General features: G+C 52.7%; 1 protein-coding gene across 1 annotated transcript in view; it reads right to left on the bottom strand.

Annotated features, from left to right (window-relative positions):
- Positions 1-355: 355 nt before the first annotated feature.
- cln3 (CLN3 lysosomal/endosomal transmembrane protein, battenin) overlaps positions 356-25,990 on the bottom strand; it is a 27,007-nt gene continuing 1,372 nt past the window's right edge. The window contains exons 4-12 of the mRNA XM_038781276.1: positions 25,056-25,128; positions 16,104-16,247; positions 15,546-15,649; positions 14,040-14,089; positions 13,431-13,499; positions 10,957-11,012; positions 8,520-8,613; positions 1,576-1,716; positions 356-555 (exon numbers count right to left, since the gene is read on the bottom strand). Of these exons, the coding sequence (XP_038637204.1) occupies positions 436-555; positions 1,576-1,716; positions 8,520-8,613; positions 10,957-11,012; positions 13,431-13,499; positions 14,040-14,089; positions 15,546-15,649; positions 16,104-16,247; positions 25,056-25,128 (851 nt within the window). The 3' untranslated portion in view covers positions 356-435. The remainder of the gene's footprint in view (positions 556-1,575; positions 1,717-8,519; positions 8,614-10,956; positions 11,013-13,430; positions 13,500-14,039; positions 14,090-15,545; positions 15,650-16,103; positions 16,248-25,055; positions 25,129-25,990) is intronic.

Here is a 25,990-nt window from a genome sequence, read left to right as displayed (position 1 = left end):
TACCGCCCTCCCCTCCCCCCATGGTGACAAAATGGCCTCCTACCGCCCTACCCTCCCCCCATGGAGACAAAATGGCCACCTACTTCCCTCCCCTCCCCCCGTGGAGACAAAATGGCCGCCTACCGCTGTCCCCTCCCCCATGGGGACAAAATGGCCGCCTACCACCCTCCCCTCCTCCCCATGGTGACAAAATGGCCACCTACCGCCCTCCCCTCCCCCCGTGGAGACAAAATGGCCACCTCAACACAATGACATTAGTGATGCAATTCCAGAAAGGGGCAGGAACGATGTGCAGGGCCCAGCGCCCCCCCCCCCCCCCCCCCCACCCCCCCCGGTCCCACCCCCCCCACCCCTCCCAACACCCAGCCTCTCCTGAACCAGAGGGAGAGCCGTGAAAAACTTGGAGGAGGCGCTGGCCGGAGAGAGTGTGGGGCTTCAGTCCAGCCGGCACATGTGGTCATGGAAGGGCAGAGCGACAGCTCCAGACAGCGCGATTCCCAGCGTGTCCGCCACGCTTGCCGCGCCCATGGCAAATTCCCGCTCCTCCTCCGGGCTCTGTGGCAACAGCAAAGTGGGGGGGGGAGAAGAGAGCGAGACAGCAAGAGGTTAGATCGCAGCCAAACAATGTAACACCGCTGTTTAAGAAGGGAGGGAGGTAGAAGACGGGAAATTATAGGCCGGTTAGCCTGACTTCGGTCATTGGTAAGATTTTAGAGTCTGTTATTAAAGATGAGATCGCGGAGCACTTGGAAGTGCATGGTAAAATGGGACTGAGTCTGCACAGCTTCGTCAAGGGGAGGTCATGTCTGACCAATCTGCTAGAGTTCTTTGAGGAAGTAACAAGGAAGTTAGACAAAGGAGAACCAGTGGACGTGATTTATTTAGATTTCCAAAAGCCCAGAAGGGCTAATTTCCCCTCTCTCTCTAACCCAGGGATCACTGGACAGTGATCAGGAGCAGGAACCCTGGCTGATTACCCCTCTCTCTCTAACTCAGGGATCACTGGAAAGTGATCAGGAGCAGGAACCCTGGCTGATTTCCCCTCTCTCTAACCCAGGGATCACAGGACAGTGATCAGGAGCAGAAACCCTGGCTGATTTCCCCTCTCTCTCTAACCCAGGGATCACTGGAAAGTGATCAGGAGCAGGAACCCTGGCTGATTTCCCCTCTCTGTCCCTAACCCAGGGATCACAGGACAGTGATCAGGAGCAGGAACCCTGGCTGATTTCCCTTCTCTCTCTAACCCAGGGATCACTGGAAAGTGATCAGGAGCAGGAACCCTGGCTGATTTCCTCTCTCTCTCTCTCTCTAACCCAGGGATCACTGGAGAGTAATCAGGAACAGGAACCCTGGCTGATTTCCCCTCTCTCTCTAACCCAGGGATCACTGGACAGTGATCAGGAGCAGGGACCCTGGCTGATTTCCCCTCTCTCTCTAACCCAGGGATCACTGGACAGTGATCAGGAGCAGGAACCCTGGCTGATTTCCCCTCTCTCTCTCTAACCCGGGGATCACTGGACAGTGATCAGGAGCAGGAACCCTGGCTGATTTCCCCTCTCCCTAACCCAGGGTTACCTCAAGCCTGATGTTCCGGAACGTATTCACATAGCCTCCTCCGCCAAGCAGCCCTTCGTACAGAATAATGACGAATATTATCCAGATACTCGGAATAAAGGCATACCACACTTCAAATAACAGGAAAATCATGTTCAGGATCTGCACGGTTAAAATAAAAAACAGAACATGGGGTGAGACACAGAGGAAAACTCCCTCTACACCAGTGTTCTTCAAAGTCGGGGGTGCGACCCGCGGCTAGGCGTTGGGAGAGTCGAGGAGCCATTGTCCGTGGTGCACTCGCTCGCGCAAATCCCTGCGTAGCAGCCGGCTTTTCATAACGTGGGCAGCAAACGGCCGCGAACATGTCAAAAAAAAATTTGGCCGCATTGTGCATGCGCGCACGATGATTAGCGCACATGCGCAAATCGGGCACGCACGCGCAGTGCGGCCGCTATTTTTAAAAACGGTTGCAGCTTTTTGTTTCACAAGTTCTGTAGTGGTTTTTATTCATTTATTTTATTCATTTAATTTTTAATTTATTTTATTCATTATTTTAATAAGTTCGGGTGGGGGGGTTTATTCATTTTTTTCATTTATTTTATTCATTAATTTTTTTTAGAACTTCGGGGGCGAGGGTTATTTGATAACATTTTACAGGAACAAAATTCAGAACTTTGGACAGATGGAGACTCCATACTTTCCGACACAGGAAGGCTTCACCTTCATCCAACAGGTTCCATTGGAGGAGCGTGTACGAGCGCCAAAGGGACCCAAAACCATTTCCTCCATTCTTGTCTGCAACAAACATGGTAAGAGAAAATGGTGGGTCGCGAAGGTCGGCCGGCGTGGGTCGCGAAGGTTGGTCGGTTGGTAAAAATGGGTCCCTGGCAAAAAAGTTTGAAGAACACTGGTCTACACTGTCCCCATCAAACACTCCCAGGACAGGTACAGCACGGGGTTAGATACAGAGTAAAGCTCCCTCTACACTGTCCCCAACAAACACTCCCAGGACAGGTAAAGCACGGGGTTAGATACAGAGTAAAGCTCCCTCTACACTGTCCCCATCAAACACTCCCAGGACAGTTACAGCACGGGGTTAGATACAGAGTAAAGCTCCCTCTACACTGTCCCCATCAAACACTCCAGGACAGTTACAGCACGGGGTTAGATACAGAGTAAAGCTCCCTCTACACTGTGCCCATCAAACACTCCCAGGACAGGTACAGCACGGGGTTAGATACAGAGTAAAGCTCCCTCTACACTGTCCCCATCAAACACTCCCAGGACAGGTACAGCACGGGGTTAGATACAGAGTAAAGCTCCCTCTACACTGTCCCCATCAAACACTCCCAGGACAGGTACAGCACGGGGTTAGATACAGAGTAAAGCTCCCTCTACACTGTCCCCATCAAACACTCCCAGGACAGTTACAGCACGGGGTTAGATACAGAGTAAAGCTCCCTCTACACTGTCCCCATCAAACACTCCCAGGACAGGTACAGCACGGGGTTAGATACAGAGTAAAGCTCCCTCTACACTGTCCCCATCAAACATTCCCAGGATAGGTCCAGCACATAGTTAAATACAAATTAAAGCTCCCTCTTCACTGTCCCCATCAAACACTCCCAGGACAGGTACAGCACAGGGTTAGATAAAGAGTAAAGCTCCCTCTACACTGTCCCCATCAAACTCTCCCAGGACAGGTACAGCACGGGGTTAGATACAGAGTAAAGCTCCCTCTACCCTGTCCCCATCAAACACTCCCAGGGCAGGTACAGCACGGGGTTAGATACAGAGTAAAGCTCCCTCTTCACTGTCCCCATCAAACACTCCCAGGACAGGTACAGCACGGGGTTAGATACAGAGTAAAGCTCCCTCTACCCTGTCCCCATCAAACACTCCCAGGGCAGGTACAGCACGGGGTTAGATACAGAGTAAAGCTCCCTCTACACTGGAGTGCTGAGCTTGTGGCATTTGAGTGCTACAGTGAGAGTTTGGTGGCTGAGGGGGTTAGGTGAGGAGGGAGTAAGGTGCTCCTTACATTTTATTTCCTATATTTATCAAAGAGCGTGAAGGGAGCCAGGAGTTTAGAGTACAGCTGACTGGGAGCAGAGTCGGAGGGCGGAGGTCCAGTTGGTCCACGGGGCAGCTAATTCTGTAAAGTAAGAGGAGATGGAGGCTAGGGCAGTTGCATGCTCCTCCTGTAGGATGTGGGTGGTGAGGGATACCACTGGTGTCCCCGCTGACTATACCTGCGGGAAGTGCACCCAACTCCAGCTCCTCAGAGACCGTGTTAAGGAACTGGAGCTGGAGCTGAATGAACTTCGGATCATCCGGGAGGCAGAGGGGGTTATCGAGAGGAGTTACAGGGAGGTAGCCACACCAAAGGTACTGGACAAGAGTAGCTGGGTTACAGTCAGGGGAAAGAAAACTAACAGGCAGACAGTGCAGGGATCCCTCGTGGCCATTCCCCTTCAAAACAAGTATACCGTTTTGGATGCTGTTGGGGGGGATGACCTACCGGGGGAAGGCCCCAGCGGCCAGGTCTCTGGCACTGAGTCTGGCTCTGGGGCTCAGAAGCGAAGGGGGAGCATAGAAAAGCAATAGTAATAGGAGATTCAATGGTTAGGGGAATAGATAGGAGATTCTGTAGTCGCGAGCGAGACTCCCGAAAGGTATGTTGCCTCCCGGGTGCCAGGGCCAGGGATGTCTCTGATCGTGTCTTCAGGATCCTGAAGGGTGAGGGTGAGCAGCCAGAAGTCGTGGTGCACATTGGTACCAACAAAGTAGGTAGGAAAAAGAGTGTGGAGGTAATAAACAAGTTTAGGGAGTTAGGCTGGAAGTTAAAGGCCAGGATAGACAGAGTTGTCATCTCTGGTTTGTTGCCGGTGCCACGTGATAGCGAGGCTAGGAATAGGGAGAGAGTGCAGTTGAACACGTGGCTGCAGGAATGGTGTAGGAGGGAGGGCTTCAGGTATTTGGATAATTGGAGCGCATTCTGGGGAAGGTGGGACCTGTACAAGCAGGACGGGTTGCATCTGAACCAGAGAGGCACCAATATCCTGGGGGGGGGTTTCCTCGTACTCTTCGGGAGGGTTTAAACTAATTTGGCAGGGGAATGGGAACCGGATCTGTGGTCCAGCAACTAAGGAAGCCGATATTCAGGACGCCAAAGCACGTAGTGATGCAGTGGGGAAGGTAACACTGACAAAGGAGAGTACTTGCAGGCAAGGAGATGGGTTGAAGTGTGTATACTTTAATGCAAGAAGCATCAGGAATAAGGTGGGTGAACTTGAGGCATGGATCGGTACTTGGGACTACGATGTGGTGTCCATCACGGAAACTTGGATAGAAGAGGGGCAGAAATGGTTGTTGGAGGTCCCTGGTTATAGATGTTTCAACAAGATTGGGGCAGCAGGGTAGCATTGTGGTTAGCATAAATGCTTCACAGCTCCAGGGTCCCAGGTTCGATTCCCGGCTGGGTCACTGTCTGTGTGGAGTCTGCACGTCCTCCCCCTGTGTGCGTGGGTTTCCTCCGGGTGCTCCGGTTTCCTCCCACAGTCCAAAGATGTGCGGGTTAGGTGGATTGGCCATGCTAAATTGCCCGTAGTGTCCTAATTAAAGTAAGGTTAAGGGGGGGGGGGTTGTTGGGTTACAGGTATAGGGGTTTGAGTAGGGTGATCATGGCTCGGCACAACATTGAGGGCCGAAGGGCCTGTTCTGTGCTGTACTGTTCTATGTTCTATTAGGGAGGATGGTAAAAGAGGTGGGGGGGGCGGGGGGGGGGGGGGGGCATTGTTAATTAGAGATAGTATAACAGCTGCAGAAAGGCAGTTCGAGGGGGATCTGCCTACTGAGGTAGTATGGGTTGAAGTCAGAAATAGGACAGGAACAGTCACCTTGTTGGGAGTTTTCTATAGGCCCCCCAATAGCAGCAGAGATGTGGAGGAACAGATTGGGAAACAGATTTTGAAAAGGTGCAGAAGTCACAGGGTAGTAGTCATGGGTGACTTCAACTTCCCAAACATTGAGTGGAAACTCTTTAGATCAAATAGTTTGGATGGGGTAGTGTTTGTGCAGTGTGTCCAGGAAGCTTTTCTAACACAGTATGTAGATTGTCCGACCAGAGGGGAGGCCATATTGGATTTAGTACTTGGTAATGAACCAGGGCAGGTGATAGATTTGTTAGTGGGGGAGCATTTTGGAGGTAGTGACCACAATTCTGTGACTTTCACTTTAGTTATGGAGAGGGATAGGTGCGTGCAACAGGGCAAGGTTTATAATTGGGGGAAGGGTAAATACAATGCTGTCAGACAAGAATTGAAGTGCAGAAGTTGGGAACAAAGGCTGTCAGGGAAGGACACAAGTGAAATGTGGAACTTGTTCAAGGAACAGGTACTGCGTGTCTTTGATATGCATGTCCCTGTTAGGCAGGGAAGAGATGGTCGAGTGAGGGAACCATGGCTGACAAGAGAGGTTGAATGTCTTGTTAAGAGGAAGAAGGAGACTTATGTAAGGCTGAAGAAACAAGGTTCAGACAGGGCGCTGGATGGATACAAGATAGCCAGGAGGGAACTGAAGAAAGGGATTAGGAGAGCTAAGAGAGGGCATGAAAAATCTTTGGCAGGTAGGATCAAGGAAAATCCCAAGGCCTTTTACACAGATGTGAGAAATATGAGAATGACTAGAGCGAGGGTAGGTCCAATCAAGGACAGTAGCGGGAGATTGTGTATTGAGTCTGAAGAGATAGGAGAGGTCTTCAACAAGTATTTTTCTTCAGTATTTACAAACGAGAGGGGCCATATTGTTGGAGAGGACAGTGTGAAACAGACTGATAAGCTCGAGGAGATACTTGTCAGGAAGGAAGATGTATTGCGCGTTTTGAAAAACTTGAGGATAGACAAGTCCCCCGGGCCTGACGGGATATATCCAAGGATTCTATGGGAAGCAAGAAATGAAATTGCAGAGCTGTTGGCAATGATCTTTTCGTCCTCGCTGTCAACAAGGGTGGTACCAGAGGATTGGAGAGTGGCGAATGTCGTGCCCCTGTTCAAAAAAGGGAATCGGATAACCCTGGGAATTACAGGCCAGTTAGTCTTACTTCGGTGGTAGGCAAAGTAATGGAAAGGGTACTGAGGGATAGGATTTCTGAGCATCTGGAAAGGCACTGCTTGATTAGGGATAGTCAGCACGGATTTGTGAGGGGTAGGTCTTGCCTTCCAAGTCTTATTGACTTCTTTGAGGAGGTGACCAAGCATGTGGATGAAGGTAAAGCAGTGGATGTAGTGGTACATGGATTTTAGTAAGGCATTTGATAAGGTTTCCCATTGTAGGCTTGTGCAGAAAGGAAGGAGGCATGGGATAGTGGGAAATTTGGCCAGTTGGATAACAAACTGGCTAACCGATAGAAGACAGAGAGTGGTGGTGGATGGCAAATATTCAGCCTGGAGCCCAGTTATCAGTGGCGTACCGCAGGGATCAGTTCTGGGTCCTCTGCTGTTTGTGATTTTCATTAACGACTTGGATGAGGGAGTCGAAGGGTGGGTCAGTAAATTTGCAGATGATACGAAGATTGGTGGAGTTGTGGATAGTGAGGAGGGCTGTTGTCGGCTTCAAAGGGACATAGATAGGATGCAGGGCTGGGCTGAGAAGTGGCAGATGGAGTTTAACCCTGACAAGTGTGAGGTTGTCCATTTTGGAAGGACAAATATGAATGCGGAATACAGGGTTAACGGTAGGGTTCTTGGCAATGTGGAGGAGCAGAGAGATCTTGGGGTCTATGTTCATAGATCTTTGAAAGTTGCCACTCAAGTAGATAGAGCTGTGAAGAAGGCCTATGATGTGCTAGCGTTCATTAGCAGAGGGATTGAATTTAAGAGCCGTGAGGTGATGATGCAGCTGTACAAAACCTTGGTCAGGGCACATTTGGAGTACTGTGTGCAGTTCTGGTCGCCTCATTTTAGGAAGGATGTGGAAGCTTTGGAAAAGGTGCAAAGGAGATTTACCAGGATGTTGCCTGGAATGGAGAGTAGGTCATACGAGGAAAGGTTGAGGGTGCTAGGCCTTTTCTCATTAGAACGGAGAAGGATGAGGGGCAACTTGATAGAGGTTTATAAGATGATCGGGGAATAGATAGAGTAGACAGTCAGAGACTTTTTCCCCGGGTGGAACACACCATTACAAGGGGACATAAATTTAAGGTAAATGGTGGAAGATATAGGGGGGATGTCAGAGGTAGGTTCTTTACCCAGAGAGTGGTGGGGGCATGGAATGCACTGCCTGTGGAAGTAGTTGAGTCGGAAACGTTAGGGACCTTCAAGCGGCTATTGGATAGGTACATGGATTAGGGTAGAATAATGGAGTATAGGTTAACTTCTTCTTAAGGGCAGCATGGTAGCATTGTGGATAGCACAATTGCTTCACAGCTCCAGGGTCCCAAGTTCGATTTCGACTTGGGTCACTTCTGTGCGGAGTCTGCACATCCTCCACGTGTGTGCGTGGGTTTCCTCCGGGTGCTCCGGTTTCCTCCCACAGTCCAAAGATGTGCAGGTTGGGTGGATTGGCCATGTAAAATTGCCCTTAGTGTCCAAAATTCTATGATTAACTTAGGACAAAAGTTCGGCGCAACATCGTGGGCCGAAGGGCCTGTTCTGTGCTGTATTTCTCTATCTCTATCTCTACACTGTCCCCATCAAACACTCCCAGGACAGGTACAGCACAGGGTTAGATACAGAGTAAAGCTCCCTCTACACTGTCCCCATCAAACACTCCCAGGACAGGTACAGCACAGGGTTAGATACAGAGTAATGTTCCCTCTACACTGTCCCCATCAAACACTCCCAGGACAGGTACAGCACGGGGTTAGATACAGAGTAAAGTTCCCTCTACACTGTCCCCATCAAACACTCCCAGGACAGGTACAGCACGGGGTTAGATATGGAATGAGGTAAATATTTTGTTACCTGCAAGATCGCGAGAATCCAGATTCGTTGGAGATGGAAGCAATTCCCTGACGACCTGGAGATAAACACTCCGCACTGATACAGCGTCTGGTACCTGAGTGAGGGAGGGTGCAGAGGGAATAATAACCTTTGAGATGGAAGTGGATCAAAATATTCCAGGTGGGTGTAGTTGAGTGGAATTGGTACCTGTGGGGGATGTATAGTATAAAGTTCTGGCAGAGAAAGAGTTAAAGTTGGACGGCCCCACCCACAGTGTGATGTAAAGGAAGACGTGACCTGGGTTTTGAGGGCAGTGTCTTGCCGAGACAGAGACGTGTGCAGAGGCAAGCGTGGAGCTCGGAACCTTGAACTGTATGAAGCGCGACTCGTAGTTTACAAACATGGGGCGGGATTTGTGAGGATTGCTGGAGATTCCCCGGAGGGGAGATAATTTCAGATGTAGGGCGGGATTTCCCCGTACCCGGCAGGGCGGGGGGTCCCGGCAGGATGGTGTGGCATGAACCGCTGCGCCGAAGGCCCTCCATAAAGGTCTGGAATCCTCCGCATCTTCAGGGGCTAGGCCGGCGCCGGAGTGGTTTGTGCCCCGCCGGCCGGCGTGGAAGGCCTTTGGCGCCAGGCCAGCCGGGGACGAAGGGACTCCGCCGGTCGGCGAGAGTCCGCGCTTGCGCGGGCGCGTCAGCGGCTGCTGCCGTCATCCCCGCGCACGCGCAGGTGTCACCTACATTTATGCCATCGCGGAGGCTGACACGGCCGACGCGTAGTAAAAGTGTGCCCCCGCGGCACAGGCCCGTCCACCGATCTGTGGGCCCCGATCGCCGGCCCGGCCACCGTGGGGGCACTCCCCGGGGCCAGATCACCCCGCGCCCCCCCCCCCCCCCAGGACCCCGGAACCCGCCGGTGAGGGACCCAGTCTGATCCACGCCGGCGGGACCAGCAAAAAATCCAGCGGGCCTTCGGCCCATCGAGGGCCGGGGCCCATTGAGTCATGCCGGTCCCCGCCATTCTCCGGAGTGGGCAGCACGACGCACGCCTCGCCGATGTTTGGAGGGCCGGAGGGTTCGGCAGCCGGCGGGGGCGGGATTCATGCCGATCAGCGGCGATTCTCCGAGCTGGCGGGGGTGTGGGAGAATCTCGGCCATTGTATTCAGACTTAGGGCGGCACGGTGGCACAGTGGTTAGCACTGCCTCTTCACAGTACCAGGGACCCGGGTTCAATTGCGGCCTGGGGCGACGTTGTGTGTGGAGTTTGCACTTTCTCCCCGTTGTCCTCGTGGGTTTCCAACCGGTGTGCAGGTTAGGTGGGTTTGGCCACGGCACAATTACCCCCTGAGAGTCCAAAGGTGAGGTGGGGTTACGGGGATAGGATGGTGAGCGGGCTAAGTAAGGGGTGTTCTTTCAGAGGGTTAGCGCAAACACGATGGGCCAATTGCCGCCTTCTGCACTGTTGGGCGTCCTATGATTCTACGATTAGGACGCCGGTCATGGGACATCTGAGTGGGATAGAGGTGATGTGATTAATGGGAGGAGCCAGGTCTGTAGCAGTGTGGGCTGCAGCATTTTATTCAGTCTTTCAAGAACAGAAGGGTCTCCAGGCTGTTCTTGGAAGGGCCGGTTTCTCCTTCAAAGAAAGGAAATCTCCACACAATGTGCAGCAAATATCCCTGTGTTTGCCAACTTTATTTACCAGTGGCTTTTGACGTACAATGGGCTTTGCTTAATTGGAGATAAAGAAGTTATAAGTGAGCAGGTAAAATGTTTTCCTTCAAAACGCGGGGTGACGTGCTCTGTTACATCACAACGCAGGCAGCACTGTTTCTGGTCCCATGTTAACCCTTTAAAAAAAATAAATCATTCATTTGATGTGGGCTATGCATCCCACCCTGCCCCCGTCCAGCGAGCAGACTTGCACTGGACTGAGACGTGTGCACAGGCAAGCATGGAGGCAGCCCTCAGCTGAGCAAATGTACCGGACGTCTGTGTATAGTTGTTAATAAACACAAACAATTAAATAATCATCTTGCAAGACTTGCTTAACTGCACAAAACCTTGCAACAGCGAACCCGTACCCCGGGGAGAGTCGGTGCCCGTGGGGAGGGACCCGTACCCCGGGTAGAGTCGGTGCCCGTGGGGGGAGGGACCCGTACCCCGGGGAGAGTCGGTGCCCATGAGAGGGGGGGGGGGGGCGTACCCCGGGGAGAGTCGGTGCCCATGGGGGGACCCGTACCCCGGGGAGAGTCGGTGCCCGTGGGGGGGGGGGGGGGGGGGACCCGTACCCCGGGGAGAGTCGGTGCCCGTGAGGAGGGACCCGTACCCCGGGGAGAGTCGGTGCCCGTGGGGAGGGGGACCCGTACCCCGGGGAGAGTCGGTGCCCGTGGGGGGAGGGGGTGGGGCGTACCCCGGGGAGAGTAAGTTTTTCTGGGATTTTGAGGCCACTCACCAGCGATACTGTCCATCATGATTCAGTGCACACTTCCTAAAGAACAGGAGTTCAAACTGGGACAGGAATGAACAGAATGCAAAACAGAGAGAGAGAGACAGAGAGAGACAGAGAGAGAGGGAGAGAGACAGAGACAGAGAGAGAGAGAGGGAGACGGAGAGAGAGAAAGAGAGACAGAGAGAGAGACAGAGAGAGAGAGACAGAGAGAGAGAGACAGAGAGAGAAAGAGACAGAGAGAGACAGAGAGAGAGAGACAGAGAGAGAGACAGAGAGAGACAGAAAGAGACAGAGACAGAGAGAGAGACAGAGAGAGAGAGACAGAGAGAGACAGAGAGAGACAGAGAGAGAGAGACAGAGAGAGAGAGACAGAGAGAGAGACAGAGAGAGACAGAGAGAGACAGAGAGAGACAGAGAGAGAAACAGAGAGGGACAGAGAGGGACAGAGACAGAGAGACAGACAGAGAGAGAGAGACAGAGAGAGAGAGAGACGGAGTAGTGATTGGTGGAAGAATGGGAGAAAATAGGAGAGCAGTTATTCTTGTGTGTTATCCCGTCCCTCTGCCCTATTCTGCATTTCCCAATTTTAGATGTGTGTGTACCAGCCGTGAGGATCACCCATTGGAAATCCAGAAATACTGATCAATCCCTCAGTACTGACCCTCTGACAGCGCAGCACTCCCTCAGTACTTACTGACCCTCTGACAGTGCGGAGCTCCCTCAGTACTGACCCTCTGACAGTGCGGCACTCCCTCTGTACTGACCCTCTGACAGTGTGGCACTCCCTCAGTACTGACCCTCTGACAGTGCAGCACTCCTCAGTACTGACCCTCTGACAGCGCAGCACTCCCTCAGTACTTACTGACCCTCTGACAGTGCGGAGCTCCCTCAGTTCTGACCCTCTGACAGTGCGGCACTCCCTCAGTACTGACCCTCTGACAGTGTGGCACTCCCTCAGTACTGACCCTCTGACAGTGCGGCACTCCCTCAGTATTGACCCTCTGACAGTGTGGCACACCCTCAGTACTGACCCTCTGACAGTGCGGCACTCCCTCAGTACTGACCATCTGACAGATCAGCACTCCCTCAGTACTGACCCTCTGACAGTGCAGCACTCCCTCAGTACTGACCCTCTGACAGTGCGGAGCTCCCTCAGTACTGACCCTCTGACAGTGCGGCACTCCCTCAGTACTGACCCTCTGACAGTGCGGCACTCCCTCAGTACTGACCCTCTGATAGTGCGGCACTCCCTCAGTCCTGACCCTCTGACAGTGCGGAGCTCCCTCAGTACTGACCCTCTGACAGTGCAGCACTCACTCAGTACTGACCCTCTGAATGTGCGGCACTCCCTCAGTACTGACCCTCTGACAGTGCGGCACTCCCTCAGTACTGACCCTCTGACAGTGTGGCACTCCCTCAGTACTGACCCTCTGACAGTGCGGCACTCCCTCAGTACTGACCCTCTGACAGTGTGGCACACCCTCAATACTGACCCTCTGACAGTGCGGCACTCCCTCAGTACTGACCCTCTGACAGTGCAGCACTCCCTCAGTACTGACCCTCTGACAGTGCGGCACTCCCTCAGCACTGACCCTGTGACAGTGCAGCAGTCACTCAGTACTGACCTTCTGACAGAGCAGCACTCACTCAGTACTGACCCTCTGACAGTGCAGCACTCCCTCAGTACTGACCCTCTGACAGATCAGCACTCCCTCAGTACTGACCCTCTGACAGTGCAGCATTCCCTCAGTACTGACCCTCTGACAGTGCGGCACTCCCTCAGTACTGACCCTGTGACAGTGCGGCACTCCCTCAGTACTGACCCTCTGACAGTGCAGCATTCCCTCAGTACTGACCCTCTGACATTGGGATTATTTGAACTGTTATGTAAATGTCCCTTTAAGAAAAGTCTGCTTAATCAAACGGCTGCAGTGGTATCATTACGTGGGTGGTGCTGGAAGCTCTTTGTGTCTCTTTGTTCTAGTATCGCTTTCAGTTGGAGAGCTGTTTCCAAACCAAGCAGACGTGTCTATTGATGTCCCTCTCTGCATGCTAAAGAATGTCTCCAGATCACTTGATGATTTCAAAGTAATACCGAAGTTTGTAAGGAATGCGAACCTACTGTATGTGTGAAAAACTTTTCTTGACTTATGGAGGTTGCTTGGAAAGTTATTAAGGGTTACGTATAGAGTATTGTATCCTTTTGGGGGGTAATCATGGTTGGTAGTTGATAGAATGTTTACTGTGGGTTCATAAAATATTAACTGGATTTATGGAATAAACATTGTTTTTGTTTAAAAATACTATTAGCACTCTGTTGATTCACTCCTGTAAAATGGGCTTCTGTGCTCCCCAAACCAATATCTATTTGAGGTTGTGGGTCAGATGAACTCCATCATATACTTTGGGGTTCTCTATACCCTGGCCCACAATATAGAACTAGCACTCAGTCAATATTTGAGATCATTTCTACTCACCAGTCCCTGGTTAATGAAATATTCTGCAAAATATATCATGCCCAAGGGAATCATGTATTTCAGTAGTCCCTGTTAAAAAAGAAAATCGGTAACAGGTACAATACAGAGCTCCCTCTACATTACCCTGACACTGTAACCCCCCCCCCCCCCCCCCCCCCCATTTTATACCCAGTGTCAGCATCGAACTCTCCCAGAGACAGGTACAATACAGAGCTCCCTCTACATCACCCTGACACTGTAACCCCCCCCCCCTCCACTGTAACCCCCCCCCCACTGTATACGCAGTGTCAGCATCGAACTCTCCCAGAGACAGGTACAATACAGAGCTCCCTCTACATTATCCTGATACTGTAACCCCCCCCCCCCCTCCACTATAACCCCCCCCCCCCCCACTGTATACACAGTGTCAGCATCGAACTCTCCCAGAGACAGGTACAATACAGAGCTCCCTCTACATGACCCTGACACTGTAACCCTCCCACTTTATACCCAGTGTCAGCATTGAACTCTCCCAGAGACAGGTACAATACAGAGCTCCCTCTACACTACTCTAATCGTACAAGTGAAGTTATCACGGGTAAAATGTTATCGGACAAAATGCATTCCTACCCGGATAATGAAAACTCTTTTCGAGAACGTCAACCTCGACTCTCTGACTTCTGTGGAGAATAAAATAGAATTACTTCAAACCGACTGTCCCCGGGGTACGGATCCCTCCCCACGGGCACCAACTCTCCCCGGGGTACGGGCCCCTCCCCCCACGGACACCAACTCTCCCCGGGGTACGGGTCCCCCCCCCACGGGCACCGACTCTCCCCAGGGTACGGGCCCCTCCCCCCACGGGCACCGACTCTCCCCGGGGTACGGGTCCCTCCCCCCACGGACACCGACTCTCCCCGGGGTACGGGTCCCCCCCCCACGGGCACCGACTCTCCCCGGGGTACGGGTCCCTCCCCCCACGGACACCGACTCTCCCCGGGGTACGGGTCCTCCCCACGGGCACCGACTCTCCCCGGGGTACGGGTCCCCCTCCCCACGGGCACCGACTCTCCCCGGGGTACGGGTCCCCCTCCCCACGGGCACCGACTCTCCCCGGGGTACAGGTCCCTCCCCACGGGCACCGACTCTCCCCGGGGTACGGGTCCCCCCCACCCACGGGCACCCACTCTCCCCGGGGTACGGGTCCCCCCCCCCCACGGGCACAGACTCTCCCCGGGGTACGCGTCCCTCCCCCCACGGGCACCGACTCTCCCGGGGGCACGGGTCCCTCCCCCCACGGACACCGACTCTCCCCGGGGTACGGGTCCCCCTCCCCACGGGCACCGACTCTCCCCAGGGTACGGGTCCCTCCCCCCACGGACACCGACTCTCCCCGGGGTACGGGTCCCCCTCCCCACGGGCACCGTCTCTCCCCGGGGTACGGGTCCCTCCCCACGGGCACCGACTCTCCCCGGGGTACGGGTCCCTCCCCACGGGCACCGACCCTCCCCGGGGTACGGGTCCCCCCCCCCACGGGCACAGACTCTCCCCGGGGTACGGGTCCCTCCCCACGGGCACCGACTCTCCCCGGGGTACGGGTCCCCCCCCCCCCACGGGCACCCACTCTCCCCGGGGTACGGGTCCCTCCCCACGGGCACCGACTCTCCCCGGGGTACGGGTCCCCCCCCCACGGGCACCGACTCTCCCCGGGGTACGGGTCCCTCCCCACGGGCACCGACTCTCCCCGGGGTACAGGTCCCTCCCTCCCACGGGCACCGACTCTCCCCGGGGTACGGGTCCCCCTCCCCACGGGCACCGACTCTCCCCGGGGTACAGGTCCCTCCCCCCACGGGAACCGACTCTCCCCGGGGTACGGGTCCCTCCCCCCACGGGCACCGACTCTCCCCGGGGTACGGGTCCCCCCCACGGGCACCGGCTCTCCCCGGGGTACGGGTCCCCCTCCCCACGGGCACCGACTCTCCCCGGGGTACGGGTCCCCCTCCCCATGGGCACCGACTCTCCCCGGGGTACGGGTCCCCCTCCCCACGGGCACCGACTCTCCCCGGGGTACGGGTCCCCCTCCCCATGGGCACCGACTCTCCCCGGGGTACGGGATTAAACGTCAATTATACTTCCCGGAATCTGGACGCTCAATGATGGGTTGACACTCGGGCCGTCTGCATGTGGTCTGGATTGTCCAATTGGAGAGTTCTCCAGGCCGCAGGAGCAGGTGGAAGTAACTGAGAAAGAAGGAAAGTTGGGAAGGTGAGAGCCGGCGGGAATGGCTGCCCGGCCCCGGGCTCTCCGTCTCCCCACTCCATCCGGGGTGGAAGGTGATCGCCCGAGGACACCGGCCAACTTCCCCGCTCATCACCTCTCACTCTCCGACTCCGGCCCGCCTGTTCTAGATCACCGCCCGACTCCCACTCCGCCTGGATCAGTCTGTGACAGGCCCCAGCTCGTTCCAGAACACCCCCAATCCCAGCTCCACTAATTCTAGAACACTCCCTCCGCCGCTCCCTCCTGACCGCCCCCCTTCTGGAATATTCTGTGACCACACCAACCCGCGGGGCCCCCCCCCCCCCCCCAAATCCCCACCCCCCCCCCTCGGACAGTCCCCACAATGCCCTAGAAGGGGCGAATATTGCCCCTCCCGCTTTACGCACCCCCACCTCCCCTATCACTCCAGGTTACCTGATCCAGAGGACGATCGGTATTATCACCATCAGCAGCACAGTGTGCCGGGGGGACATTCCGGCTTGTGTCAATCCGGAGTAGGAGAGCGCTCCGAGGAGGCCAGCAAATCCTGTCCCTGAGGACCAGTAAGAAACAACATCACTGTGAAAGAGAGAGAGAGAGAGAGAGAGAAAGAAGAAGGATTCACACTCAGATATCCAGTCGCCCTGCCCACAACAAGATTCTCAAAGGGAAGAACGGATCAGAGATAACTGCAGTTTGATGGAGTGAGATCTGAGGCTCGAGAAGGGCTGAGTGGACTCCTATTCCTGTGTAACAGGCTGGAGAGGGGCTGAATGGGCCTCCTGTTGCTGTGTAACAGGCTGGAGAGGGGCTCAATGGGCCTCCTCCTGTTCCTGAGTAAAAGGCTGGAGAGGGGCTGAATGGGCCTCCTGTTGCTGTGTAACAGGCTGGAGAGGGGCTCAATGGGCCTCCTCCTGTTCCTGAGTAAAAGGCTGGAGAGGGGCTGAATGGGCCTCCTCCTGTTGCTGTGTAATAGGCTGGAGAGGGGCTGAATGGGCCTCCTCCTGTTCCTGTGTAACAGGCTGGAGAGGGGTTGAATGGGCCTCCTCCTGTTCCTGTGTAACAGGCTGGAGAGGGGCTGAATGGGCCTCCTGATGTTCCTGTGTAACATGCTGGAGAGGGGCTGAATGGGCCTCCTCCTGTTCCTGTGTAACAGGCTGAAGAGGGGCTGAATGGGCCTCCTCCTGTTGCTGTGTAACAGGCTGGAGAGGGGCTGAATGGGCCTCCTCCTGTTCCTGTGTAACAGACTGGAGAGGGGCTGAATGGGCCTCCTGCTCCTGTGTAACAGGCTGGAGAGGGGCTGAATGTAGCCTCCTCCTGTTCCTGTGTAACAGGCTGGAGAGGGGCTGAATGGGCCTCCTCCTGTTCCTGTGTAACAGGCTGAAGAGGGGCTGAATGGGCCTCCTCCTGTTGCTGTGTAACAGGCTGGAGAGGGGCTGAATGGGCCTCCTCCTGTTCCTGTGTAACAGGCTGGAGAGGGGCTGAATGGGCCCATCGTATCTCTGTTGCCTCACTCAGTAATTGCTCTTCATCCTGACCTTCCCCCTCCAATGTGATCGCTCTCTCTGTCTCGCTGTCTCGATCTGGCTTTCCCCCCAGGCCCGTCTCCAGCCTGTTCTACAGGAACAAGTCAGGGTGGCGATTAACCTGAACGGGAACATGCAGGCGGTGGGTGTTCCCCGTGCCCCTGCTGCCCCTGCTGCCCCTCTCGGTGGGAGAGGTGGCGGGTTTGGGAGGTGCTGTCGAAGGAGCCTCGGCGAGTGGCTGCCGTGCATCTTGTAGACGGGACACACGGCTGCCGCTGTGCGTCGGTGGGGGAGGGAGCGGATGTGGAAGGTGGGGGTTAGCGTGTCGATCGAGCGGGAGCTGCTTTGTCCTGGATGGTGTGGAGCTTCTCGAGTGTTGTTGGGAGCCGCACCCATCCAGGCAACTGGAGAGGGTCCCATCACACTCCTGACTTGTGTCCTTGTAGATGGTGGACAGGCTTTGGGGGGAGTCAGGAGGTGAGTTACTCTCCGCAGGATTCCCAGCCTCTGACCTGCTCTGGGAGCCGCAGTGTTTATATGGCTGGGTCCAGTTCAGTTTCTGATCAATGGGAACCCCCAGGATGTTGAGTGTGGGGGATTCAGCGATGGGAATGCCATTGAATGTCAAGGGGCGGTGGTTAGATCCTCTCTTGTAGGGGATGGTGATTGCCTGGCACTTGTGTGGTGTGAATGTAAGTTGCCGCTTGTCAGCCCCGAGCCTGGATATTGTCCAGGTTTTGCTGCATTTGGACATGGACGGCTTCAGTGTCTGAGGAGTTGTGAATGGTGAACATTGTGCAGTCAGCAGCGAACATCCCCACTTCTGACCTTATGATGGAGGGAAGGTCATTGATGAAGCAGCTGAAGATGGTTGGGGCCGAGGACACTACCCTGAGGAACTCCTACAGTGATGTCCTGGAGCTGAGATGATTGACCTCCAACCACCACAACCATCTTCCTTTGTGCCGGGTATGACTCCAACCAGCGGAGAGATTTCCCCCTGATTCCCATTGACTCCAGTTGCAGAGAAAGGGAGGGTTGTAGGGACTGGAGGAGGTTACAGAGATAGGGAGGGTTGTAGGGACTGGAGGAGGTTACAGAGATAGGGAGGGTTGTAGGGGCTGGAGGAGGTTACAGAGATAGGGAGGGTTGTAGGGGCTGGAGGAGGTTACAGAGATAGGGAGGGTTGTAGGGGCTGGAGAAGTTTACAGAGATAGGGAGGGTTGTAGGGGTTGGAGGAGGTTATAGAGATAGGGAGGGTTGTCAGGGGCTGGAGGAGGTTACAGAGATAGGGAGGGTTGTCAGGGGCTGGAGGAGGTTACAGAGATAGGGAGGGTTGTCAGGGGCTGGAGGAGGTTACAGAGATAGGGAGGGTTGTAGGGGCTGGAGGAGGTTACAGAGATAGGGAGGGCTGTCGGGGGCTGGAGGAGGTTACAGAGATAGAGAGGGTTGTCGAGGATGGAGGAGGTTACAGAGATAGGGAGGGTTGTAGGGGCTGGAGGAGGTTACAGAGATAGGGAGGTGAGAGATGTTAGCTTCAGGCTGCTGTTGCGTCGAGTTAAGAGTTCTGCTATTTTCCCAAACACCTTTATTTTCCTTGAACACACTTGCAACCCCTTTACATATCAGTGTCAATTATTGGATACTTAACATCAATGACACATCTAATTGGAATATCTCTTAACCCATTCCTAACAATCTCCACTTCCTTGGGGGAAAGAATAATTTGATAAATATTGGTTTCCCCCAAAAAAACTAAATAACAAGAAACCTAAAAACATGCAATTCCCCCCCCCCCCCCCCGCCCCCTCCCACTTTTTTGTTAAATTCATTTTTGGGAGGAAAAAAAGACGTCACAGAAACAGGCACCCTTCATTAATAATATCCAAAAGTTTCTGTGAACTAGCCCTCTCTTCGTAAAACAATTGGACAATTGATAGCTGCTGTCGACCAATTAATTTTTGCTATTTCCCCTCTGTCCAACATCCGCTTCAAACTTGCGATGTCTATTCGTAACCTTTTCTCATTCACACTTTGTTAGTGCACATTTTCCCACAGGGATTTATTGTCAATGTGGCACTCAATGGGTATGTTCCCCAAATCCCAAAGTGTCTGTCAAAGTCTCGGATATATAAAAGGCCATGTTCACTGCCTCTACAAGGCGTAACATCTCAGCGGCCAATGTGCTTTTGACCACTCTCCTTATTTTCTTTGTACAAGGGGGCAACATTTACCATTGTTCCCCAAAAGGAAAATTATAAAACCTCTGCGCTTGAAACCCCATCACATAAATTTGCATAGGACGCATCACTATAAACTATGAGTTTCAAATGCCTAGGATCACCTAAAACAGGGAACTTCAAAACACACTCCTGCATTTTTAGTTTGGCCAACACTTTATTCGCTCTTATTATGTCTTCCACTTTGGGATCATTCATTTTTGTATTCAACTCTAAGACATCAAAACCAACGTCCGGTCTAGTCTGTCTACCTAACCAATTAAACTCCACAGTTCCTCTTTTTCCATCTTTGAAACCATTGCGTCTTTTTGTGAAACCCGACCACGACTATTGTGCTGATGCTCTCCAAATAAGATTGCTGACGTAAAGTTGCCCCTAACTTAGTCTGTCCGATTTCCAGTCCAATATATTTAAATGCACCGGAAGCCTGACTTCCAACCCGGAATTCTTTCCTCAAACCAGAGATTACAATAGCTTCAAAATCACTAGTCCCACCCCACAAAAAATCATCGACATGCATCATAAAGATGCCAGAAAGATTTCCTTTACAGTGCCAGTAAAACATTGCTGGATCTGCTTTCAACTGGTAACAGCCTAACTTTAACAAAACTGACCTTACCGAAAAATACCAGACTCCAGACGCATCATTTAATCCACATACACATTTGTTCAACTTCCAGAGTACCCCTTCTGTGTTAGCTGCTTCTTTAGGAGGACGGAGAAAAATGTCTCTCTGGAGCTGATGCCCCTGCAAAAAGGCAGCTTTTATATCTATAGATTTGCATTCCCATGCCTTTGTGGCCAATAGAGCCAAGAAAATATTTAACATGTCTGTGTGGAGTCTGCACGTCCTCCCTGTGTGTGCGTGGGTTTCCTCCGGGTGCTCCGGTTTCCTCCCACAGTCCAAAGATGTGCGGGTTAGGTGGATTGGCCATGCTAAATTGCCCGTAGTGTAAGGTTAATGGGGGGATTGTCGGGTTACGGGTATGTGGGTTTAAGTAGGGTGATCATTGCTCGGCACAACATCGAGGGCCGAAGGGCCTGTTCTGTGCTGTACTGTTCTATGTTCTATGTTCTATAACCTTTCCTGCCGTAGGTGAATCTACTCTTAAATCCTGATCTTCTAAGTTTTCTTCAAATCCCCTTGCCACAAACCTGGCCTTTGCCTTATAAGTTCCATCTGGAAGAACCTTTTCTGTACAAATCCATCTGTGGGAGCTTTTTGTCTCCTATCCGGTACTTCCGTGTAAACCCAAATTCACTCCAACTATGCAGTTCTTGCTGTTTAGCATCTTTGATAACTTTTTCATCTAATTGGAGGCCACCAAAATCTCACGTGCATGTGGGTTTCTACTCCGAGTAGCATTCGTAGTCTTACTCCTGTTCCGAGACCTTGATAAACTACGTCCCCTTTCCTGCCTGGTATCTCGTTCTGTACTGCTACTGCTTGATCTTTCCCTTCTGTAGCGGGATGTCCTTTCAATAGTTCTCGACCTTTTCCTGCAGACGTGTTCACTATCGATGTGCTATCTGAACTGGCACCATTTCTGTGCCCTCCGTTTTTGAACTTCGTTTTCCCAATCCATTGTCTTGACTCTCTCCCCTGAATGCTGTACATTCAACTAATGTTTATACTTTCCAGTGACCTTCCCTGCTCTACTAATAACAGTTGCATCCTTCCATTGACTAGATCCTTCAGGCAAGTATGTCACTTTTGTACCAATTTTTGGCAGTTGTCCTTTCGGGAAAATGGCCTGTTCTAATTCATCAGAAGTATTATGTTCCTCTATAGAAACCCTGTCTATATCAGTTAACTGGTCCTCATAGTTCTGTAACACATGCGTACCAGATGACTCTGGTTCCTCATCATGTCTGTCTGTCTGCTCTTTCTAAATTTGAAAATGTGTAATCTGTACCCATTATCCTTGATGAATGTACCCTAACAGTCTGATTACCATGTTGCAAAATAATTGTTTTGCCATCTATGCCTATGATCTTCCCTGGGCCTTTCCATTCATTAAAATTGTCTCTCTTATAGTATACTATGTCTCCTTGCTAAAAAACTATATTTGATGGCCGAACATCATGCCTTAAAGGTGTACAAATTCTTTCAGAGGCTTCTGCTTCCAAAAAGGCTTTTCTACTGCTATGTAATGCATTTAAATGTTCAGTAAAACCTGAGCTAATTGTAGTCCCTTCCCAAGCTGGAGGCTGGTCATCCAAAATGGACGGAATTTTAGGGTTTCTACCAAACACTAATTGATTGAGATATAGCCCCCAACCATTTGCAATGAATTCTTTGCATGTACCGCCCATGCTAAAGCTGAATTTAACTTGCCATTTGGTTGATCTGCCAACATTTTCCGGAGCATGTCATCTATTACCGCGTGGTTTCTTTCACACATACCATTACTAAATGGGCTTTCTGCAGCCGTGTTCAAAACTGTGATATTCACGTTTTCACACATATGCCGAAACTCACCATAAGCAAATTCTCCCCCATTGTCAGTAAGGAATTTTGCCGGTGGACCCATTCCTGTCCCTATCCATTTTTCCACGATCTGATCCAGGATTACTGTTTTCTTTACTTCGTACAATGGTTGATTGACTAAATCTGGTTGCTAAATCTACTTCCCTGCACATCTTTGTGTTGTGGGGGCGAAACCCACGCAAACATGGGGAGAATGTGCAAACTCCACACGGACAGTGACCCAGAGCCGGGATCGAACCTGGGACCTCGGCGCCGTGAGGCTGCAGTGCTAATCACTGCGCCACCATGCTACCCCAAGTAAACATATTCTTGGCTTTATCCCAGATCTCAAGGTCCATGGCCACAATGTCATTAAAATCCCTGGCCAAAGGTAGGGTTACTATCGGTCGTGCTGGTGTCTTTCTGTACTTCCTGCAAACTTCACAGTGATCACTAACCTGTTCTACCAGTTTAGTATAGTCATCATCCCTTACCCCTGCATCCTTTAATAAATTTTTCAGCCTTCGAGGAGACGGATGTGCAAATTGCCTATGCAGTTTTACTACAACAAGCTTTTTACCAGCTAAAGTCCCATTTGTAGCACAGTGGTTAGCACTATGGCTTTGCCAGGGTCCCAGGTTCAATTCCCGGCTTGGGTCACTCTCTATGCGGAGTCTGCATGTTCTCCCCGTGTCTACGTGGGTTTCCTCCGGGTGCTCCGGTTTCTTCCCACAAGTCCCGGAAGACGTGCTTGTTAGGTGAATTGGACATTCTGAATTCTCCCACCGTGTTCCCAAACAGGTTTCGGAATGTGGCGACTAGGGGCTTTTCACAGTAACTTCCTTGCAGTGTTAATGTAAGCCTACTTGTGACAGTAAAGATTATTATTATTTCCAGCTGCTAATAACGCATCCCTAACAACTGCACTTGAAATCTTATTTGTCAGTAATGGAATACAAATCGCTGGCTTTGAAAGCAGACCAAGCAGGCCAGCAGCACGGTTCGATTCCGGTAACAGCCTCCCCGAACAGGCGCCGAATGTGGCGACTAGGGGCTTTTCACAGTAACTTCATTTGAAGCCTACTCGTGACAATAAGCGATTTTCATTTCATTTCATTTTTCAATAATGTCCCGACTGTGTAAATTGTAAGTCCACCGTCTTTCCAAAAACTGTTGCCTTATCCTGTTCCATATCCAGCTTCATGTGTGCTTTCTTCATCGACGGTCTGCTCAGAAGCAAAGGTACCTCACTTGATACAACATCCGTGCTAATGTAATGATTCACTCCGGCAATATTGCAAGGGATCCCCACTCTTTTCAGCGACTTCAGAGTATTATCATCCCCAAACCTGAAACTTGTGGAACTTTCAAATTCCTTAACCTTGTTACGATTTACAGCATCCAAAGAGTCCAGGTAACATTTCAATTAGTCAATTCCACACACAGTAGATGTGCAGCCACTGTCCGATCCAGCACAATTGAAGGATTCTGCAGCCAACACCCTCACTACCGGCGTAAAACTGCTTGTTAATAGGACAATGCCTTCTTTCTGGTCACTATCTTTTTCCTCTTCTGACTCTTCCGTATCATGTGTAGCTTCAAACACTCGATAATAACGTGTTGGACAGTTGAAAGCATAATGGTATTGAGAATCACATCGAAAACACTGATTTATCATACCCCGGGACATTTCTGGGCTTCGTTTTCTTATTTCCATTCTCCATGTCCCTCCTATTGTAGGTTTTAAACGGATTTCCGTGCTCATAATTTCCCGATCTCCTTCCATACTCTCCGAACCTGTTCGGAGCCGTACGATCTGGTCAGTAGTGTACCTTTCATAGTCTGCTTAATTGCTGACTGACCAATTTGTGATGTGGAGATGCCGGTGTTGGACTGGGGTGAGCACAGTGTGGGTTTGCGATCTGTCGCCCTTTCGGGGTCTTCTCTGCTTTCGTGCATCTTTGTAGAAACTTAATGTCAGTGTCTACACGCGCGATCTTCCTGGAGATCCTCTCCACTTTGTGACCGATTTGTGACAAAGAAGCCACAGGAATCGAAAGATTCCCCAGAAACTTTTTTAAAGCCTCTGTCATCTGATCGAATAAAGTATCATTATCCACAAACGTAACCCATATCAAAACCAGGAGCCTGTCCATCACAGCACGGTAGCACAGTGGTTAGCACTGTGGCTTCACAGCTCCAGGGTCCCAGGTTCGATTCCCGGCTGGGTCACTGTCTGTGCGGAGTCTGCACATCCTCCCCGTGTGTGCGTGGGTTTCCTCCGGGTGCTCCGGTTTCCTCCCACAGTCCAAAGATGTGCAGGTTAGGTGGATTGACCATGATAAATTGCCCTTAGTGTCCAAAATTGCCCTTAGTGTTGGGTGGGGTTACTGGGTTATGGGGATAGGGTGGAGGTGTTAACCCTGGGTAGAGTGCTCTTTCCAGGAGCCGGTGCAGACTCGATGGGCCGAATGGCCTCCTTCTGCACTGTAAATTCTATGTAAATCTACATGGGGCTGTTTAGCACACTGGGCTAAATTGCTGGCTTTGAAAACAGACCAAGGCAGGCCAGCAGCACGGTTCGATTCCCGTAACAGCCTCCCCAAACAGGCGCCGGAATGTGGCGACTAGGGGCTTTTCGCAGTAACTTCATTGAAGCCTACTCGTGACAATAAGCGATTTTCATTTTCAAGACCTTAGTCCACATCACAACTTCACTTCTCCATTGGTCGTACGAACCCCTTTCAGAAAATAGCGGCGGATAGTCACATTCGGACATCTTTAGTCTCGGTTCAGCCATATTTTTTTTCACTCTCTCCTTCGTTGATGCAGAATTTCTTTTCTCTTCAGGAAAAGTTGTATCTTTTAACCCTTTACATTAACACAGCAACCATCCTCTGCTACCACTGGCTGCTGTTGAGTAAAGAGTTTTGCTCCTTTTCCCAAACACCTTTATTTTCCTTGAACACGCTCTGGACAAAACTCTATCACCACCCGCCCCACAAGTGCCTCCTGCAACCCCTTTGTATAATCAGTGTCAATTATTGGCTACTTGGCATCAGTTTGACATATAATTGGAAAGTCTCTTAACCCACTCCGAACATTGACTATTGGAGGGCGTGAGAGGATGCGAGTTGTCAACGACACTTACCTGTGGAAAAACGAAGTGAGGGAGAGGAATGTGAATTCTCCGAGACCAGAGGAGACACTCGCAAAAACCACCCCTGTGGACAGAATGCACAGATTATTGATCCAAATATCCCATAATTCAACACACATCTCCCAGGAGCTCGGGGAGCGTCTGTGCCCGAGGGGGACCCGTACCTCGGGGAGATTCGGTGCCCGTGGGGGGGGGGGGGGGGGGGGGGGGGGGGGGGGACCCGTACCCCGGGGAGAGTCAGTGCCCGAGGGAGACCCGTACCCCGGGGAGAGTCGGTGCCCGTGGGGGGGACCCGTACCCCGGGGAGAATCGGTGCCCGTGGGGAGGGATCCGTACCCCGGGGAGAGTCAGTGCCCGTGGAGAGGGAGACCAGTACCCCGGGGAGAGTCGGTGCCCGTGGAGAGGGAGACCCGTACCCCGGGGAGAGTCGGTGCCCATGGGGGGGGACCCGTACCCCGGGGAGAGTCGGTGCCCGTGGGGAGGGATCCGTACTCCGGGGAGAGTCGGTGCCCGTGGGGGGAGGGACCCATACCCCGGGAAGTAGTCGGTGCCCGTGGGGAGGGACCCGTACCCCGGGGAGAGTCGGTGCCCGTGGGGGGAGGGACCCGTACCCCGGGGAGAGTCGGTGCCCGTGGGGAGGGACCCGTACCCCGGGGAGAGTCAGTGCCCGTGGGGAGGGACCCGTACCCCGGGGAGAGTCGGTGCCCGTGGGGGGAGGGACCCGTACCCTGGGGAGTGTCGGTGCCCGTGGGGGGGGTCCCGTACCGCGGGGAGAGTCGGTGCCCGTGGGGAGGGACCCGTACCCCGGGGAGAGTCGGTGCCCGTGGGGGGAGGGACCCGTACCCCGGGGAGAGTCGGTGCCCGTGGGGAGGGACCCGTACCCCGGGGAGAGTCGGTGCCCGTGGGGAGGGACCCGTACCCCGGGG

Source organism: Scyliorhinus canicula, chromosome 20 (genome assembly GCF_902713615.1).
Source record: "Scyliorhinus canicula chromosome 20, sScyCan1.1, whole genome shotgun sequence".
Lineage (NCBI taxonomy): Eukaryota > Metazoa > Chordata > Chondrichthyes > Carcharhiniformes > Scyliorhinidae > Scyliorhinus > Scyliorhinus canicula.
This window is presented reverse-complemented; position numbering and strand designations above follow the sequence as displayed.